Source organism: Semicossyphus pulcher, unplaced genomic scaffold (genome assembly GCF_022749685.1).
Source record: "Semicossyphus pulcher isolate SPU_LCO1_2020_fin unplaced genomic scaffold, fSemPul1.0.p SCAF_7, whole genome shotgun sequence".
Taxonomy (NCBI): Eukaryota; Metazoa; Chordata; class Actinopteri; order Labriformes; family Labridae; genus Semicossyphus; species Semicossyphus pulcher.
This window is the reverse complement of record NW_027211748.1, coordinates 14694214-14714538: the sequence shown is the minus strand read 5'-3', so window position 1 is coordinate 14714538 and position 20325 is coordinate 14694214. Positions and strand designations below refer to the sequence as shown.

The 20325-nt window shown below is 41.2% G+C and overlaps 1 protein-coding gene across 1 annotated transcript; it reads left to right on the top strand.

Moving 5' to 3' along the window:
* Window positions 1-8488: 8488 nt before the first annotated feature.
* wnt3a (wingless-type MMTV integration site family, member 3A) lies at window positions 8489-20097 on the top strand. The gene is made up of 4 exons (XM_069684347.1): window positions 8489-8559; window positions 13261-13502; window positions 19263-19528; window positions 19618-20097. The coding sequence occupies exons 1-4, from the start codon at window positions 8489-8491 to the stop codon at window positions 20095-20097; spliced, it is 1059 nt and encodes a 352-aa protein (XP_069540448.1).
* The last annotated feature ends 228 nt before the right edge of the window (window positions 20098-20325 follow it).

The window sequence follows — 20325 nt, the reverse complement described above, 5'->3', positions numbered from 1 at the left end:
TAAACACTGGAAACAGGTGGAAACAGCTAGCCTGGCCCCGCTGAAGACAATAGAGCCCGCATATGAGCAGCAAGAAAGTTCATTTATTAACATACTACAGCTCATTTGTTTTCTCTGTATTAAAACCAAAGAGATAAAACTTCACTTTGGGATTTTTCACAGGAAGTTACATGAGGGACTATTTCTTGGCCCAGGTACAGGGACTTCCTAAAGTCTTGTCTATCGTAGTTATACAGATTAAACTAACAAGATAAATCATCTTAATTAATGATCTTAAGACATGCCAGTAGGCCGCTTATTGTTGCCGTCAACAGAGCCAGGCTAGATGTTTCTCACTACTTTAACTCTTTATGCTAAGCTAAGCTAAGCGGCTGCTTGTTGAAGCCTTATATCAAGAGTTTATTGATCTTCTCATCTAATTCGCATCACGTAAAATAAGTGCATTTTCCTAATTTAACAAACAATTAAATTCACATACTTGTATAACGTGATTAGTCAAAGCAGTCCTGCGGCTGATGTTAGTCTCATGGATCTGCTGTGTGCGTGATTTCACTTTCACCTCACGCTCAATATCATCTGAGAATTCACACAGGTGAGCGCATGAAAGCACAGGAATGCGCTTTTTTTCAACGTTATAAGCTTGTCAGTCAATCCTAAAGGGCATTCAAAAGCCTATAGGCCCCCAGTGAGGGCCTAGCTTCTTAATAACACCTGGTTTTAAGGAGATCAGCGAGAGGGTTTGTCAGTACATGACAAGAATGGACACTAATCCCGAGCAATACCCACTGGTCCTGCATGTCTCTTCAGTGGGATAATTGATTCCCACACCCTTCTTAAAACACATTCACCCCCTCTTCTCAGACCAGGCAACTAAGAAAACAGAGCTTGTTTCATTCTGGTGTCGAGGGAACACGGCCATGAGGACAAAAGCGTGTGCTTTTCTTTTTTTTTTTTTTTAACCAGGGCTCCTATGAGGGCTGAGCTGAGGGCTGTCAGACGTGTTGTAGGTGGCAGCAGAAATTTGTTTGGTAATGGACACTAATCTCTTTAGGCTGTCAGGAAGGTTTTCCCTCCCTGCTGTCGGAGATACCACCTAACACTCTGATGCTGCCTCAAAGCTAACATGCATATATAAATGACATTTCAGATGTTAATATCATAGATGCTCTGGAAAATAGTCGTATCAGTTATCCATGGGAAAATCACCCTTAAGTTACTCTGGTGCAGCTCCAAGTGTGACTAGAATACTCCGTTCGGATTAGAGCCTGCAGTGCTACATTTCTTTGCAATTACTGTGAAGCTCCTCTGGGCATTGAGGTTAGTCTGTGCACTGACTATCGACATGAGATGGAATGTGTTACGGGACGTTGATGGAGTTTGAGGTATTAACTTGAAAGGAAGCGTCTCCTAAAATTCATTCATATTCTGAATGTACGGTTGATGCAGAGGTAACATAAAATATGATATTAGAGTAAAAGAGCAAATATTGGATTCCTCCTCCCTGTCCTCAGTCTTATGTATTAGCCTTGGTCTGACCTTGTCTTCATATCACATCCCAGGAGAGGAATGTAAATCGTATCCGTCCAATCCAACCCAGTTACCACCAAACTCCTCGTTCTCACCACCCCTACTCCGCTGCAGGGCCACATGATCTTTTCCATGTACCAGACATAATTTGTGGCTTAGGTTTGGAGGCTGACGGTGCGTCTGCGCCACTCTGCTGTTTCAGGCGTCGGGGTGCAGCATGTGCAGCAGTTCTCAGGATTCAGGAAAAAGGTCCGTCCTCAGGGGCAGGAGAGGTAGCTGTTGTTTTTGAAACCGCTGAAGCGTTGTCAACCTCGTGGGCTGTTATGATTGCAACGAGAGGGAAAACAAGTCAGATATTACTAATGAATTTATTTAAAAGGAGGTTAAAAGAGCGGAAGATTACGTTTTTTTACAATAAAAGTTGCAAAACTAAGAAAAGATACCTTTAAAAGGTTTGTTAAGGCTAAGAACATCATAGAGTTCTTGGTTCATACTGTTTTCTGGGTAAACTTTGGTGCAGAATCCAAAACAGTAGCTGCAGTTTGAAGAAGCAGCACCTCACTATCAAAAACCACCACAGTGGAACTTAATCCCAGTGCTTCATTTGTGGCATGTAACCTATGGTCCATGCACATTTTCTAGTGAAGTGTTATGACACACTTGAGCCAAATTGTATGCGAGCATGTAGTGGCTTGCCCATTCTTGAAAGTGTTTAAGTAGGCCCAGCTAAGCTGCTGCGGTGTGACTGTGGGAGGAATACCTGTAATGCAAGGTGAAATGGTTGGTTGTAGTGCATGGGATCATCCAAAAACCAACATTAAACTCCAGGTTAGAGAAATAATCTCTCCAGAGGAACGTTTTCATCCCATTGGTGGCCAAAAGCTTAGCTCATTCAAGCATTAACTTCATGCCCTGTGTTGCAAACAAAGACATAAATATCTCACTTTAATATCAAACCACGGTGGTTTTTATTGCCGGAGCCGCACGATCTGATAAAATCTTTGTTTTCTCAGCACGCTGTAAACCACCCTGCCTGAAAGGTGTTTACAGAATCGCAGCTTTCTCTTTGCCCTCGAACAAGCCCGGCCATTCATCCAGCCTCACTCGGTCTGGAGAAAGCATCTACAATGACACAACACAGTCTCAACAGTAAAACTAGTGACATGTGAAGAGCCCGAGCCAGGAAAGTACAGGTTGCTGTACGTAGGCGGACGACATGGTAGGCGTACAGCGAATGGGTCGTGCTCTCTACCAGCAGGTGGTGTTGATGGAATGGTATGATCTGCTTTACTGAGCGTTAATGAAACAAGACATAGTCCAGCGGAGCAGCTGCAGTCACTTGCAGCCTCCCTCACAGCTGATTGCGACCTGGGATGACCCAGAGAAAAGTGTCATCGTGTGGAAAAGACCAGAGAAGTAGAAGAAGAAGAGTAGGTGGAGAGATAGAGACTCTTTTTGTTTCAGCAGTTGTTACAAAATACACTGCACCCTGATCTGACACACAGGGCTGTTCCTGTAATTAAAACTGTGTTGTCTCTTCTTGTTTTATGGCCTCCGGAGCTTCATCGCTTTGATTAATGTGTGGCCGCAGCATTAGCACAACTATCTCACTCCCTTTGAGGAAAAACCCTGTGAACAAAGACTCCCAGAAAACAGACAAAATGTGGCTTATTGGGCGACACATGCAGACAATTATTTTGAGCATTTCAGTGCACTTCAGATTATGTTATAGTTGTGTTTTGTCTCTTTGAAAGAACAATTGTGTTGCTATTATTAACAGTAAAACCTCCTTACTCATTTTACTTACGGAGTACCACAGGGATCAGTCCTCGGTCCTATACCATTCTCTATCTACATGCTACCTTTAGGTAGTCTTACATTGTAGTACCAATTTCACAAGTGCATATAAGTCTGCATTAGTCATACTTTTCTGTACTGCTGTGACATGGATTCAGAACTTTCTACATCAGCGGCAGCCATCTTGGTTGTTGCCTCCAGCAGCTCTTCTTTATAAGATCAGCCATTCTAATAAACCCAGCCGGTATTAGATAAAGGATTGTGATTGGCTGAAGATCTGTCTGAACAGGACAGTGACCAGACACACTTTCCAGAGCAAATAAAACATGATCTCAAATTTGTCTGGTTCCCAGGCTAATGTTTGAAAAACATCATATCCATTTTATCGAGATGATTCTCAGATCTTCTTCTCGTGTGATAAGAAAGATCTCAAAAGTTATTTCAGTTCAACTCTAATAACTCAGGAGAATAAAAGTCCAGATGCTTCACTTATTGCTATTAAACTCTTTCATTCAAATATTTGGTTTAATTTCAACGTGTCTACAGCTCACCCTCACTCTCAGCCATCATACAGTATAATTACTGACATATGTAGGTGTGTTCTTCAACACATGTGACCTCAGGGAGTATGTAACCAGTTTACATTGGGATTTGAAGTGTTCTCCCATGATTTCACTTATCAGAAGCCTTTTTACACCCTGTATTACAGAGAGGCGAGCAGGCGAGATAGGGACGTCAACGCCTGTGGTAATGCCCATCCTGAAGATAAAGTCGCAGCAGAGGCAGAGCCTTTGCTTTGTTTCCCATGTCTGGAGACGAACTAAGACGTACCAGGGAAAGTGATGAGTTGTTTCCAGGTGTGAGCTTGTGGGGTGTGTCGCAACTCTCCCTCCTTTCCCTTGGAAGGTTTGTTTGTTCTCTTACCAAACATCTGAGTCTGCTTTGATGATCATGTGTAGGAAAAAAAGAGCAATAAGCAACTCGAGAGAGCAGTTTGATTTGGATAGTAAATTCAAAGAGATATCACCTTGTTGTTACATTACTTAGCCTGTTGAATGCTGTTTGTTTTTTTAAGTTGTCTTTGATTTTTGCTTGAGTTAAAAAGTACAAAAAACTGATCAAACCTTTTTTTTTTTTTCAGACCAGGTCCCTTTATAGATTATTCTGTGGGCTTCTAGAAGTTTATTACCAAGTCTGCAATTTTACAATATTAATCCTTTGAAATTAGATTAATATTAAAGATAAACACATCTTAACCAGGAATTAATCTAAAACGAAAATTATATAAGACTAATTATACTGCATTTTCCTGTCTTTTACTTTTTAGTCATGTTATATTTACATATATTATTTTTTTGTGATGTTTATATTAACATGTGTGATTTTAGTCATGTTTATATTTACATATATTATTTTTTTAATCATGTTTATATTCACATATATTATTTTTTTAGTCATGTTTATATTTACATGTATGATTTTAGTCATGTTTATATTTACATATATTATTTTTTAATCATGTTTATATTTACATATATTATTTTTTTAGTCATGTTTATATTTACATATATTATTTTTTTAGTCATGTTTATATTTACATGTGTGATTTTAGTCATGTTTATATTTACATATATTATTTTTTTAGTCATGTTTATATTTACATGTATGATTTTAATCATGTTTATATTTACATGTATGATTTTAGTCATGTTTATATTTACATATATTATTTTTTAGTCATGTTTATATTTACATGTATGATTTTAGTCATGTTTATATTTACATGTATGATTTTAATCATGTTTATATTTACATGTATGATTTAGTCATGTTTATATTAACATATATTATTTTTTAGTCATGTTTATATTAACATGTATGATTTAGTCATGTTTATATTAACATATATTATTTTTTGGTCATGTTTATATTTACATATATTTTTTTTTAGTCATGTTTATATTTACACATATGATTTAGTCATGTTTATATTAACATGTATGATTTTAGTCATGTTTATATTTACATTTATATTAATATTTATATATTTATTATTGTTTCTAAAAATTCTCATAAATGATCTTGTTTTGTTTGAAAGGTGTATTTCAGATAACCTGTTTTTGCCATATAAAGTTTGAAATAAAATGAATTATGTATGGACCACATGTGCTAGCAATTGATATTTTCATTTTGAAAGGTCAGCTGTGACAATAAATATTGTACTTCCATCACAATGCTGACATCTAGTGGTGCAGTCACATTCGTGCACAACACAGATCTTAAACTGTCACATTCAGAAGCTGAGGTTCAATCGAACTGTCTCGGTATGTTGCATCTTATTACGACACTTAAATGCACAAATGAGCATGACCAGCTTGGTGTCACATCAGGAAAATATTCATGGAAACACAGTGATGTAATGTTAATGTGATTATATATTTTTATACAGCATGTTAGTGTAGCTGCGTTATGTCAACCGCAGGCAGTCTGACTGAAGCCTGTGATGTGGAGCAATGGCTTGTCGGACATGACACCCTGCTTACAGCACTTTGCTTAATGACATCAGCATCTCAGTGAGGTCACCATGGGAACACAGAGGTGCAGTGATGTCCTTCTGTTCGTTAGGGGAAAACCGGATTAAAGCTTGATGGAATTTCATTAACATAAATCAGTTTGCAGTTTCCCACATATATCACTTTGGAGGAGTGTGTTCTCTGTGTGTCCACTTTATATAAAATAACTGTTGTTCTTACATTATATAGAAGTTCAACATGTTTCCCACTCGATTTAACACTTATTAGGTCTTTGACTGAAATATGTGATTTACATTCAGTTGCCCTATAAGCTGAACAGGCATCACATTTTTCTCATGCATTTAACACCCTCTCTGACTCGCCCTCTGCGCCAGTGCTGACAGCTACTGGGGAGAAAAATTGGCCCAGTTCATGGCTGCTTTAACTTCCAGATTTCCCACTTCAGCTGCTTCCCAAAAACACTCCAGCGTCTCTGCAGTTCTCCTTTTATTCACTGTATGTATGGAAGTTTGGTCATATAGTCTGAATTAGTCAACTTTATGCACTAATATTTGCCAAATGATGATTATCATTAGTGGTCATACTAAGAATATTATTAGTATAGGTAGTAGTATAGAAGTACTGGTAATGGTAAATGTAGTTCTCATTCTAGAATTTTTATTTTATTCTCTTTAATGTTTATTTTTAATTTTTATATTAACTTTTACTTTGGTGGGAAACATTTTGGTAAGCTATTAGTCTTTAAAAGTAGGCCATAGTATTTCTTATAATAATAATGTTGTTAAGTATAAGTACACTGTAACATAAACTGAAACACTAAATTAAAAGTAACTTTAAATGTCCCCTGAGACAGTGTATTTGAGTTATTTCTACCTCTTTTGTAAAATCATTATAATTGGCTGCATGCTGCAGATAACAGCTTGTCCACTAGATGGTGCTAACATCTCGTTTTCGCATTCAGAAGCTTTAAAGGCTTTTGAACCGTGCCTTGCCTCCTCCAGCGAGTCATTACAGGTTAGCATGTGGTCACTTACTGAAAAAGAAGAGAACTAAGACGAGTTTGACTAAATTGTTGATTGAAGGCTTCAGTCAGCATGAGAACAAAAAATGGAAAGAAACAGAGATAAATACAGCAGAGGTGGTACACCTCACTGCAGTATGGAAATAATACTTTTATAAAACATTGTAAAAGATCAATAAAAAATGTAATCAATCAGTCTTAGATGTGATCATACCTCCAGATGAAGATGTTTAAATTCACTCAAGTGAAAAAAGTGATCTTAGCAATTAAACACAAAACGAAACCCCCCAAAAAAGTCGTGACTTCCTTGTTTGTGTACTAATTAATTATCTTTATGAATAAACAACAAAACAAGTGGACGGAAAAATATTTTGTTTTTTTTCTGTCTGGAAAAGGAGGAGCGGGAGTTCTCATTTCACTGTGTTAAATTTAGAAATGGTCTTTTTGATGTCTAGCTGATGTTGCACAACACTTTTCTTTAATCACTCTGTAAGCATCAGTGCCTGTAAAAGGAGAGAACCATCAGCTATCAACAGCCACTTGACATTGAGGAAGGAAACAGTCAGTCTGCCTTTTAAACTCACTGATGCGGCCAATTTGATCACTATTTTCGTTGCAATGAGCAGTCTGGCAGCTTCTCATGCGGGCAGCTTGAAAGTTGTGAACACAGTACAGTTATAACAGTGTATGAAGTCAAACCATAGTAAGGGAAAAACGTTTCCTGTCTTAATTAATGCTTAAAATCTGATCTTTTACCTACATCCCAGGATGCGTTTCATGTATGATGACAAGAACATTAAAATCACTTGTTTGCCATTTCTTAATGTCAAAGCATCATTTTAAAGATATACAGTGTAGTGAATGAAAGCCAAAGATTTTCGTTTTTATTTCATTATCAAATAATAAAAAGATAATAAATATATAAAGTTGGGGATTTATTTTGAAATTCTAACATCTATTCAGTTTAAACTCAGTTCTTTGTGGCTCCATCAGCCTGTAGGGGGGAAAAAACTTCACTTCTAATTTTACATTCACGGCAAACAGGCACAAATAAAGGACTGCAGAGCTTAATAATGGTCTCAAGCAATTCACACATATTTATTTCTGCATTTTAGAAGCTTCAAGCCAGGGAGTGAAATCCGGACAGGTTGTTATAGCTACGCAATCCACAGGGGTTCCGATGTCTATTTAAAAGCCCTCAGACCCTCCCTCTCTCCTTTAAACAACATTATATATCACACACACTGCATGCTAATGCCACTAATTCTCAATGAGCACTAAAACACATCTTAAAATTAGCTCATTCTGCTGTCTCAGTTCAAATGCCTGACGAGGCAACAGAGGGAACATATCATCAGAATTTCCCCTTTGGCGATACCTGCTGATTGGGTCCTAAAAAAAGCAGCAGCTTTTAACTTTTAATATTTGGCTCCCGAGTGCTGCCACGAGTAGTCGCGAAAGATAGATTCTCCCTCCGCCTTTATTTTGAAGGAGAGAAAAATAAATTAAGCTGTAAGAAAACTTTTTGTTTCCATTTAGGTGAAACCTGAGTGCGCGTCAGAGCGCGCATGTAGGCTTTCTGCTGGAGAAGTTTTGCGAAACTTTAAGGATGATATACCTGGGATGTTTCCTGTTGCTCTGTGGGCTCACGCATGTCATGGCAAGTTATCCCATCTGGTGGTAAGTTTTATTTTCCTTATATCCAGAACAAATGGCGACACATGTTTTTGTTTTGTGAATGTTAAGAAGAGTGCTATCCAATGATCCGCTCCTGTGTCAGTCTGGATGTGTTTGTATTTAGCTTCCAAACAGCAGCGGAGCGTTCAGGTGCTCTGATGGTTCAGTTGTTCCAGCGTGATTTCGAGACGTTTGATACGAGTGCTAACTATCCGAGGTGACTTGATAACGAGACGAGTGTAATTTAAGAAGAGAGTTAAGGCACGTGCAGAGCAGAGCTGCAGGGACCAAAACTAACTCAACACAAACATATTTCTGTCTTCACTTTATGTCCGTTTTAAATGCAACAGTCGATTTGATATTAATGACAACGAATTTCATATTCAGAGTGCAGCAGGTGCAAAGTTTGTGTGCTAGCATGTGTTTGTGTGCGCGCGTGCGTCCACTTGAGCATGTATCTGAGGGTCAAAGTGACGTAGGAGTATGAAATTATGCCCACGATTTATCCTTAAAGCTTGATAATGTATTACTGTACACTATGCACAATCTATTATAAATAAACTCTAAATTAATGATTACGATGCTATGAGAATATCGAGCACAACATTAGAAATAATATTCGATTGTTATGATCAGTCTTGGGACACTTTCTTTAACTTTAAACTTAACTTAAATAAAGGATTAATAAGCAACTTCGCCACAGTTTGACGTGTTGTAGCAGCATTTACTGTATGACATGACTGATGTCTCAATTCAACAATTATTTGTTTCCAAAATGTCCCAAAAAATCAAAACTTAACAAATCACACTGCTCCTAAAATATCAGCATTTAACTTTCAAGACACTGACAATAATGTATGCCTTTCTTGCATCTTCCCTCTGCTGCAGCAGCTAACTTATTTAGCAATGACTTTATCGTATGTATATTTTTTGTCTTTTGGATAAATGGGCTGTTTTGTCTTCTGCACATGTTCCTGCTTAATCCATCAGCTGCACATATCGGTTCTACAAAGCAGATGTCTTGCACGCAACAAATGTCAGGTTTCTGATAGATTCTTCAAAATTTGGGGCTGCTTAGATGGTGTGTGTGCTCTAATCTACTTCCCTTAATGGGTCCCCTGTTGGTAATACTGATGAGAAACTAATTACACGCACAGCTGGAAGGAAATCCTGAGAGAACAGTGGGCCATGTGGACCGAGAGGTGGGAAGAAAACGGGTCCAAATCTGCACAGGATTGGTTTGTAAAGTTAGTGATTGGAGGCAGCGTGGATGCTTTTATTCTTTAGGTGTTCAGTATGTTTTCTAGTTGCCAGTATGTGCAGTGCCATATTTTAGCTCTGCTGATTGACACTTGTGTACACTGGCAAGAAAAAGGCCTCAAATTTCAATTTCCACAACAGATTTCCCCTTTTTTTCATTTCTTTTTTTGTGGAGCCAGCTATGACTGACACATTGGAAGGCAGGTTTCCATTCTGTCATAACAAAAAACGCTGCAGCAAGTCATGAGCTGACTTCTGTGTTGATGCTTTTATTATGAAAGGGGAGTCGGGTCTTTGATTGAGTGTAACTCCAGAAGCAAAAACTGAGGCAGGTAAACACAACAGGAGCGAATCTGCTGTATCACGCCTCCCAATACAAACAGCCTGATACTGCAGAACATGGAGTCACGTCGAGCTCTTGACGTCATACAGAAGTTTTTTTTCTGACTTCTGGTGTATTTTTCGTATCGTGGCAACTCATCCCAAGTCAAATAACGCGGCCTAATCCTGCATTGTCTGTCTGTTTTCAAACAGCATGCCAGCTATTTAAGAGCGATCGCTTCTGTAAAGAGCAACCCGTGATGTTTAGCTGACAACTTGGCTTCAAGTGGCCATCAGAGACGCATCATACTCAACCTCTGAGCCACAGTAGTCTCTTTTCATATCGGGATACGCACCAAGACAGGTTCATGTCTGTCTCTTCTCGACCTGCCATGACATAGCCTGGCTGCACCCGCCGCCCCACCACCACCCCCTTCCCTGGTCCACCCCACCTTAGAAGATAAATACCTGGAGGTGAAAGCTTGCCGCACATTCCTTTTCCCAAACATATTCTCTTGATGTCAAAGTCGGCTCCAAGGCCCCGGGGCCCACGAGTAAAGTGGTAATTCTAAGGTACCCTGCTTGGGCTTGCTGAAATATGCATTAAACCTGCGCTGGATACGCTTAGATGAGAGGGGGAAAGTCTGCACTGGGACTAAAATTGAATGCAATGTATGTTTTCCTTAAGTATTTATTTGTACCAGAACATCCACATTTGCAGCATTGGTAAATCCTGGGTGTCTTTATCAATTATTCCACAGCGGATATGCAGATTTCTCAGTTTGAAGTCAAAGCGAGAGCGCCCAAAAGATGCCTTCAACTCCAGCATTTATGTCTAAATATTTGTTAGAGCTGCTATCCAATAAAAACATCGGTCTTTATGCAATCGCTCCTCAAAAAAAGTCATAAATCATCCCTGGTGGAACATGCCCTGCCTCTGCTCTTAGGCCGTTTCCTAACACAGGAAGAGGTGGCATGGATTACTCAGCCCCGCTGAGACAGACACAGAGGCGCGCGAGTGGAGCAACCAAAGCACGTTGACTCATGATGGTCAGGATGCCCTGGTAGTAATGTAAAATGCAAAGAGACCCTCACAGGTGCAGTCCTGAAAAGGCTCATTACAGACTGTGGCCATGAGGAAGCTCCTGTGGTTCTGGAAGAACAAATCAAAAGAGTTTGACGGAGCTTGTAGGGCCTTAAACCTGCCGTGTTTCCCGCTGTTGTGATACATTTGGTGCTCGTCTAAATCGCAGAAATCTTCTCAGTGATGGGGTTGATGGAAATGCCATGGAGTCTTCAGAGATGCCAAATTTCTTTCAAAGGAAGCTGACAGACTAATGCTTATAAAAAATGCAGGCCTGCAGGACTTAAGTGATGAATTGTGGTACGTGGTGTTCTTCGCGTTCCAGCTCTGTTTGTTGTGAGTGCTGAGAGACAAACCAAAAGTCTGAACCAGTTCTGGTCGTGGACTCGGGTTTCTGCTGGGAATGATGCGCTCCAGGGTACATGGACTGACAAGGGCCAAAGAGAGGTCACTTAGTAAGAGCAGTGCTCTTGTTTACTGATGGATGTTGCAGACAAACTGCAGACAACTGTGATTTCCTCTGAAGTCATTCTCAACTTGCCTTCGCTCGCTCGCTGGATGTCTCATTCATGATTAACTCGAGCGGTCTAGTCTGCAGAAATTAGGCGAGAAATTCTGTTAAAAGCAGCGTGACACATGACTCTGACATTTGCTCGGGGGGAAATAACAGCGGTTCACTCACCAGGTCAGCTGATGGCTTACACACACCTTGACACCTGACAGACAACATTAAAGTGTAATACTGAAGATGGAATCAGCCTCTAAATGTTTAAATATAACCGAGGTATTCAAGGTCAACGTGTTTGTTGCAGTCAGAAGCTGTCAGCCAGGGGTCACTCGGCTGAGGAGATCTTTGAGCCTCTAAAGAAAGCAGCCTGAGGCCAGTGTCAGGAGTTTTGGTAATCTTGTTGTGATCAGCGATTAGTCCTTGAACAACAGTGAACAGGTCAACCGGTAGTGAGCTAACAGAGCGGCAGGAGACTGCACACCTGCTCTGGCTCTGCCTTTGTGCAGAAGCTACAGTAACTGTTATCAAGCCCGTATCACTCGGGGGGAGGATCAGCAGATTACTGCTGCCAGTGTTTGGTCTTTAATAGACAGTTGAGGTGAAATGACGACTCCTCTGTCTTGCCAACAAGCCACTTTACTGCTACTATGCAGAGCATCTGCCAAAGATAATAGGAACTCTGCTATTAAATTATCAAGTAGTCAAAATATTGATTTTGGTGACACTTTAATTATAAGCTCACAGCTCAGGTCAGCAGGTCATGCACGTTTTTATTTTTGCTATACGTCCTTTAATAAAGAGCTTAACATGCAAATCAAACATGTAACCCACCTTTGTATATATATAATAGGGCTTTCTGTGAGCAGAACACCTAACAAGTGGCCACGTACAGGCAAAACGTTACTTTAAATTGGCTAAATTACATAATAAGCAATGACACAATGGATATCCCATTTCTATGATTGCTAGTTACCAAAAGTCCTAATTGAGAGGACGCAGAAAATAAGGACTGAAAGACAGAGAGAAAGCAATAAAGGCAGCGAGACAGAGAGATGTAATCAGTGAACCAAGTTTGCACTTGTTGTATCCTCAAAGGAAAAGAGGGGGTTGGGTTGTGTGTTACACTTAATACACTCTCTGAAGTCTCAATGTAGGGTTAGCACTCTTATTACCCTAAGCTGAAGGCCTGTTAAGTGTGCGGACAGTTAATAACAAGGTGTAGTTTTCCAAGTTGTCAGCTTAAGGTCTATGAAGACCTCTAGATGCATTGTGGACTTTCATCTCAGACAGAAACATCGCCTGCGTCTGTGTCGGCAGGGCTGCAATTTCAATACACACAAAGGCCAGGTGTCTGCACAGAGGGTAGTTGAAGGGATAAAGGATGGACGTCTAATGCTAGCATCTGATACAACAAATAAACACAATGAAACGCACTCAGACGTAAAATTAAACTGCACCTGGAGAGGGAAATTAGTCTCAATCAATGAAGAAGGACATGCACTTACAACGTTGACTTCCTCTGTCCTCTTAGGTCACTAGCAGTGGGCCACCAGTACTCATCTCTGGGCACTCAACCTATCCTCTGTGGCAGCATCCCGGGTCTGGTGCCCAAGCAGCTGCGGTTCTGCCGGAACTACGTGGAGATCATGCCCAGCGTGGCAGAGGGGGTGAAGATTGGCATCCAGGAGTGCCAGCACCAGTTCAGAGGCCGACGCTGGAACTGCACCACGGTCAACGACAATCTGGCCATTTTTGGGCCAGTGTTAGACAAAGGTAATGTTAATTATTATCATAACTCCACTTACAATCTGCTTGTTCTACATTGTTTGTATGCAAATAACCTGTAGATGTATACCCACTGGATTCCTGGTGTTTTGAAATGACACCATGCCTTTTTACTCTGCTAATTTGTCATTAGGAGGTCACAGATATCAATTAAATTCCCCCTTTTCTCAATCTTTTACCAGAATTTAAAAGGTTACGAAAACCATTGGCTTGGTAGTACTTACAACAGTGTCCATAAACAGGTCAGAGTTCAAACCGAAGTCATGGTCTGACATGTTTAAAGGAAAGGAAAATGTCACTGACTGTACGCAGCATTACACCTGTAACACATTTACTCAGGTGATGCTCTCTGACCCTACTTCCCCCAATTGTTTGCATGTCTCTGGACGTATTATCGTCTCCTATAGGACTTCTTAGAAGTTCTTTAAACCACCCACAAAGGCCAGACCAAAAATAAAGGGACTCAATGTATCTATTCTGACTAACTCCTCCTGTAACAATTCTATATTTACTCCGTCTTATATTTGCATTTGAAAAGCTGAACTCCCTGCATGCATCATTCATTATGCTCATTGAAATCCTTGTTTAAATAGACTTCAGACTGAATAAGCTTTGAGCTGCCGGTATGCATGAAATAATGTGCACAATCAAGACGAGTGAGTTCTGTCTTGTTGAAGTTTTCTTTAGGAGGGAATCCCCAGTGATTGTTCTGCTGTACAATCCTCTGAAGTGTCTTACACCAGACTGTAAACTGAGTTATGGAGTTTTTCAAAATATGTTTTTTCCCCATTTTATTCTGAGATGATATATGACAACTGTCAGGTCTATGTCGAATCTCGTCTAATCACGGGCTCAGTCCTTAGAAATCCCCCTGTACAATGCACAATTAGACAACAAATATTTATGTCCATATTTCCTGCTTGATTTATGTTGTAATCATCTTAGCATTTCAGTATCATTCATCTCAAAGGAATTTGTTTGACATTTTGGGAAACTCTTTTGGGTTGTCAGATGGATATAAGCTAGCTAGCTGCTAGAGCTAGCAGTTTCAGTAGGGCTAAGTTAGCTTCGATCACATTCAGCAGCCTGTTAGCTTAGTGCTTGTCAATTACACTTCTCTTTTGGTACAAGTTAAACAAAGAACGTATTACGTGTTAATTATAAACTTCAGGTGTGCTGGCACTCATATTTTGTTACCTTTAGATAACTAGCCTTACAGTTTGCCCCTGTTTCCAGTCATTGTGCTTAGCTAAGCTAACCTGCTGCTAGCTGTAGCCTCACATTGAACTGACAGATGAGTGGTTTCAATCCCTTCAGCTAACTCTTGTCAAGGGAATAAATGAGTATATTCACCAAAATGTCTCAGCGTTGCTTTAATGCCCTCAGTGAGTAGAGCAGATGCGTTTTATAGTATGGTTAGCCAGGACAATCTTTTTTGTGCATTCTTTTTTTCTATGTAGCTTCTTGCTAACTCTTAAATGAGTAATAGGCCTCAAAATTGAGAATAAGTGCAAGACATAGGGGCTGGGGGTCGGGGATCTTAACCTGTCACCTAGTTTACACAAGATTGATGCAAACACAGGGGGCTGGAGGTTAGTCAGGGCAATTGCTTTTAATAAACTCCTGAGCCAGTTGATAGAAGAGGCTTGAGCTCTAGTAGGTGGCTAACGATAGGGGTTCTCAATCTGAGCCCTATTGTGGTGCAAAATGCCACCACATCTTTCCCATTGCCTCCCCTCCCAGGCCTAAATTGAAGGGGTACTGAGTGGAAAGAGGAGGCAGCTACTGGGCTTTAGTGAATCATTTTGATTGGATTAAGGTCACTGAGGCCCTTAATAATGTGAGAGGTCAAAGTGGCTGGATTAAGTGCCTTTGTCAGAGGCCAAGGAGAGTGGCTCAGGGGCTCACAGGCCTTTGATAGGGCTTAGTAGGAGAGGGCTTCCATTTCACTGGATTTGATTGATGCTGGTGTTTGTCTGTGCAACAGGGCCATTGTCCTCACTGGTGTCTGTTTGTCTGCGATTCAGACTGTTGTGTGTCAGTTTCCTCCTGCCTTTTTGAGGGCCGAAGCTGAGAGGAAGAGAGAGGCACAGTTACAGGCTTCAGAGGCTTAGTTCCTATCAGTTATCCCACCACTCAGGTCACCTTCATAGAGGACATCAGAAGTTTGTTTGTCTGAGGCAGATTTGGCAGAGTATTAGAAGAATAGCAGAAAGACTGTAGCGAAAAAATCTGTGAATCTACCATCTCGGGTACTCCTGTAGAATACACACATGCTTATTTTATTAGCATGCTCTGTCTCCTTTAAACATAGCCTGATTCTCTCTCTATGTTTCTCCTTCACTCCACACCCCAAATCTCAAGCCCTACCTCTAGGCTATGTCTGCGTCAGCACTCATTAATTTACATTAACTAAAGTGTCAAAACATGCACTGCAGGAATCTGCCTGTGATGAAAGGTAATAGAAAGCTGCGCAGGTGTTCTTAGTCCGCCGAGCCTATCCCAGAGACGTTTCGGCATTCTTGGTATTTACAGAACACGTACCTGCTATATGGGTATAATCAGGCCCCAGTTTATGAGTCATATGATAGAATTAGTGAGTGTAACTTTGCTACAGCGAGTGGACCATCAAAACTTCACAGGTGTTGCCACCCACACAGGTAGAGACATGCACCCTATTCTTCTTGAAACCATTAAATTCTGATGAGTCTCACAGGAAACTCCTGTTACGTAATATGTGAAGCATGAGGAAGGGATTGCAGTTGAAGTTTCATACTGTTTTAGCTCTCGCTTCCCTGTAGGTACCTCTGCCTTTTGTCACACTCTGTATACCAGGAAATCCACCCAATAAATTAACCTAAATCATTAAGTCCCGTCTAAACTAACTGGGAAAAGGTCAGGGGATGTGGGTTACGACCTATGACCTGAGGATGAGAAAGTGTAACTATTTAGGATGAGCTAAGAGGTCTCTGCTTTTCATGAGTCGTATGTCTCTCCATGCTGGGGGAGGGAAGCTGGCGCACCAGTATATCATTAACTCTGGGCAAGAAAGAAAGAAGGGGTGTGGTAAATGGAGTTGATGGGGGGACCTTAGCCCCACTCCCTGCTGGGCACTGCTCAGAGCACAATATCTTCGCAACCATGAGATTAAGCAGGAGAAAAAGTGCTTTTCCCCATTCACACGCCCTTTAGATTGTTTTATTAAACCATTTGAATAGGGATTTCCCCGTCTGCCGACAAGCGGGGTCCAGCCAATGCATAGTTCTCTGTTGCTATGACTTAACTTGGTCCCCACTAATCACTGGCCAGGGCAAATTTCATATAAAATATCTGGGACCATTGTAGGACTAACACAGCGTGACAGTGGCAGCACAATAGGGGATTCAACCCCCCAGCAGGTTGTAGGGACCACTTGGCCTGCCAGGGTCTGGCGAAGTTTGGTGGAGGAGCATTGTCGGAGTAGAAGTGTCCTGCAATACCATAAATTGGTTGTAAAACCAAACAAAGCGGAGTGACTAATGTTAGAGCTGGTGTCTCCAGGTGAAGTCAATGCTATTAGAGGTGTATAAAGCCACGAAATACACTCCACTCCATACTCCAAATGAAACATCAAGCATGATCAGAAATTCTAGTTTAACCTAAAAAAACTTTTAGATAAAGACATTTTAAAGCTCACAGAGAAGTTAGTATTTACTGTTTTCTTATGAGTAGAGCTTTTGTTGGCGTTTGTGAACGTCTCAAACACACACATCAGGTGAAGAATATGCCTTTGAATGGGAACCAGGTTCATCCTGTGGTGTTGAGGGATATAAAGAGACTAAGACTGTCGTCTTAAATCATCTTTATCTGCATTTGAGCAAACATTTTGAGTAAGTGGTCAGAAGTTTAATAATATAGGTTTTTCACAGCCAATGAGCATTCAAGAGCTTCATGGACAGTAGTAACATTGCTTGACATGGATATTTAAAGGTACTTTTACTCTGTTTATAATAATATAATGTTCAGAACTAGATTTGTTTGTGGCTGTTCATATTCTCTGTATTCTTTGGACATCAAGGCACTCAACTGAAGAGCGTGGAGCTGCCACATGAGGTCTGCAACCTTAGAGACCTACTTAACACACAGAGACACCAGGACATATTTAATTTGCCTCAATCCGTCTCCTTTGCTCATTTTATCCCAAGATAATCCTCTTTTCCTCTCCCATTTGAACTCCTCCACCCCCTTAAGCTCTGCAGCATCATTGCCAGTCATCCATAAGATCACGTTTCCAAAGGAGTTCCCCAGGGTACCGCTTTAGGACCACATTTTTTCACACTTTCCTTAAATAATGACAGATTCTCTGTGGCACACTAAATTAAATTACATTTATATGCTGATGATGCCATCGTTTATATCTGAGAAGAATACCAACTAAATCTTGGTTTAAATGGAGTCCCTTAACAGACATTAAGCTTGTGAACTACGTGAAGCTCAAACTTTGTCCCTTTTCGGATGATGCATGTTGACATGTAATTCTCACTGTAGACAGTTTCCTAATGCTGTGATTTCAATTTTATAGCCTTGAGCTACTGTGATGACAGAAAATATTACAATATGCACATGAAATGATCTGTGGTGGATGCAGTAAGTGAGACTCGAGGAAAGAGAGCATAGGTGCAGTTGTATTGTGAACATTAGTAACCTTGTGCGTACACAATAGCACTGTGAAGTGGGTGGTGGAGGATGCCAGTAGACCTTTTCTCTTGCATCATTGTTTCTAATGCCCTTTAGTCCTCAAACTGGTTGGAACCTGCCGTAAGGGAGGAGCTCCTGCTGCCTTTAGCTTTATACTCCTGCCTTTTTTCTTTTCTTTCTTTCCCTCTGTCGTTGTTGTTCTTTAGACGGTAGCATGTTTATCTATACACACACGTGCACACACACACACAATCCCACAACTTCACTATTGATCTTTAACCCTGTCTTTTCATATTCATACTCCACGTTTGTTCATTTCATACTAACGCCTGGTGCTTCCACATTTTTTATCGTGCCCTCTCTGTCTCTTTTCTTCTGATTGTGCAAGACCATACAAGTACATATATTCAAGGCAACCTCCCTGTCATAATGAACTGAGCAAACCATACCTCCTCTTCTGTAACTGTGAAGTGTTGTTAAGGATTGCATATCTGGACACTGGAGTCCCACCTCCATGCTGTGTCTATGATTTGTCCCCGCAGTATGTGTGAGGCAGTTTCCTAACCTTTCAAAAGCTTAATTGAGTCTCTTAATTATAGGCCTGTCAGGCCGTCTCTTCCTCTCATCTCTCTGGAAGATCCTGATCCCTCTGAGTCATCAGTAAGCTATGTCAGACAGAGGCATAGAGACCTCGCTGGCCTTATTCAGAGACAGGACGATTGATGTCTGTGCTAAACGAACACACACACTGGTACACCTTTGTAGATATGACCTAAACACATGTAGCCAACACTAATAATGGACTCTACAGTCTGTATTGTTTGTTTGATGTTGGGTTGAGTAACATTTGCTTATGTAATCATACAACACTGAACACAAGCAGAAATCTATGCAAACAAGTGGTGACCTACATTCTCTCGCAATTATGGCCACAAATCTGAAAATAATAATTAGCATCAAAAACTCAAAACTCATGTTTCAGTGGATTATTGTTCAATTCTGCAGGATTCGTCCTGCCAGTAGTTTTTCCAGTGCTCTACGTCTTACACACTTCTGAACTTCTCTTTCCAGCCACTCGAGAGTCAGCATTTGTTCATGCCATCGCCTCTGCGGGAGTGGCGTTTGCAGTGACCCGTGCCTGCGCAGAGGGTTCAGCCACCATCTGCGGATGTGACACACGCCACAAGGGCCCCCCTGGTGAGGGATGGAAGTGGGGTGGCTGCAGCGAGGATGTCGAGTTTGGGAGCATGGTGTCCCGGGAGTTTGCTGACGCAAGGGAGAATCGCCCTGATGCGCGCTCAGCCATGAACCGTCATAACAATGAGGCAGGAAGAACGGTGAGTTTCATAAAAGCCCTTTCATTGATTGTGTTGTAGTTTTTTGTTCTCTCACATGTTTCATTAAGACACTGATTTTTCATCCACAGTCCCTCAACGAAAAAATGTTCCTGAAGTGTAAGTGCCATGGGCTCTCGGGCAGCTGCGAGGTCAAGACGTGCTGGTGGTCTCAGCCTGACTTCAGAGTCATTGGTGACTACATGAAGGATAAGTACGACAGCGCGTCAGAGATGGTGGTGGAAAAACATAAGGAGTCCCGCGGATGGGTGGAGACCCTCAGACCCAAGTACAACTACTTCAAACCTCCAACAGAGCGCGACCTGGTTTATTATGAAAGCTCACCCAATTTCTGTGACCCCAATCCCGAGACCGGCTCCTTCGGCACCCGCGATCGCATCTGCAACCTGACGTCCCACGGCATAGACGGGTGTGACCTGCTCTGCTGCGGCCGAGGTCACAACACCAGGACTGAGAAGAGAAAGGAGAAGTGTCACTGTATTTTCCACTGGTGCTGCTACGTCAGCTGCCAGGAGTGTGTGCGAGTCTACGATGTGCACACCTGCAAGTAAGGACTTTAGTGGGTAGACGAACAAGTTTTCTACAAGACATGAGAGACTGTGAAGCAGTCTGTGGACTCCAGCGGCAGACTGAACTGCTTGTGTTTCGTGCTGCGATGCTAGAAAAGAGCCAGTCTCTGCCTCGGTCAACTGAAACGGTTGGTTGGACATTGACATCACGATGGACCATCCATACGAACACTGGCGACAGTGATGATAGCAACGAGTTTTCATGTACTG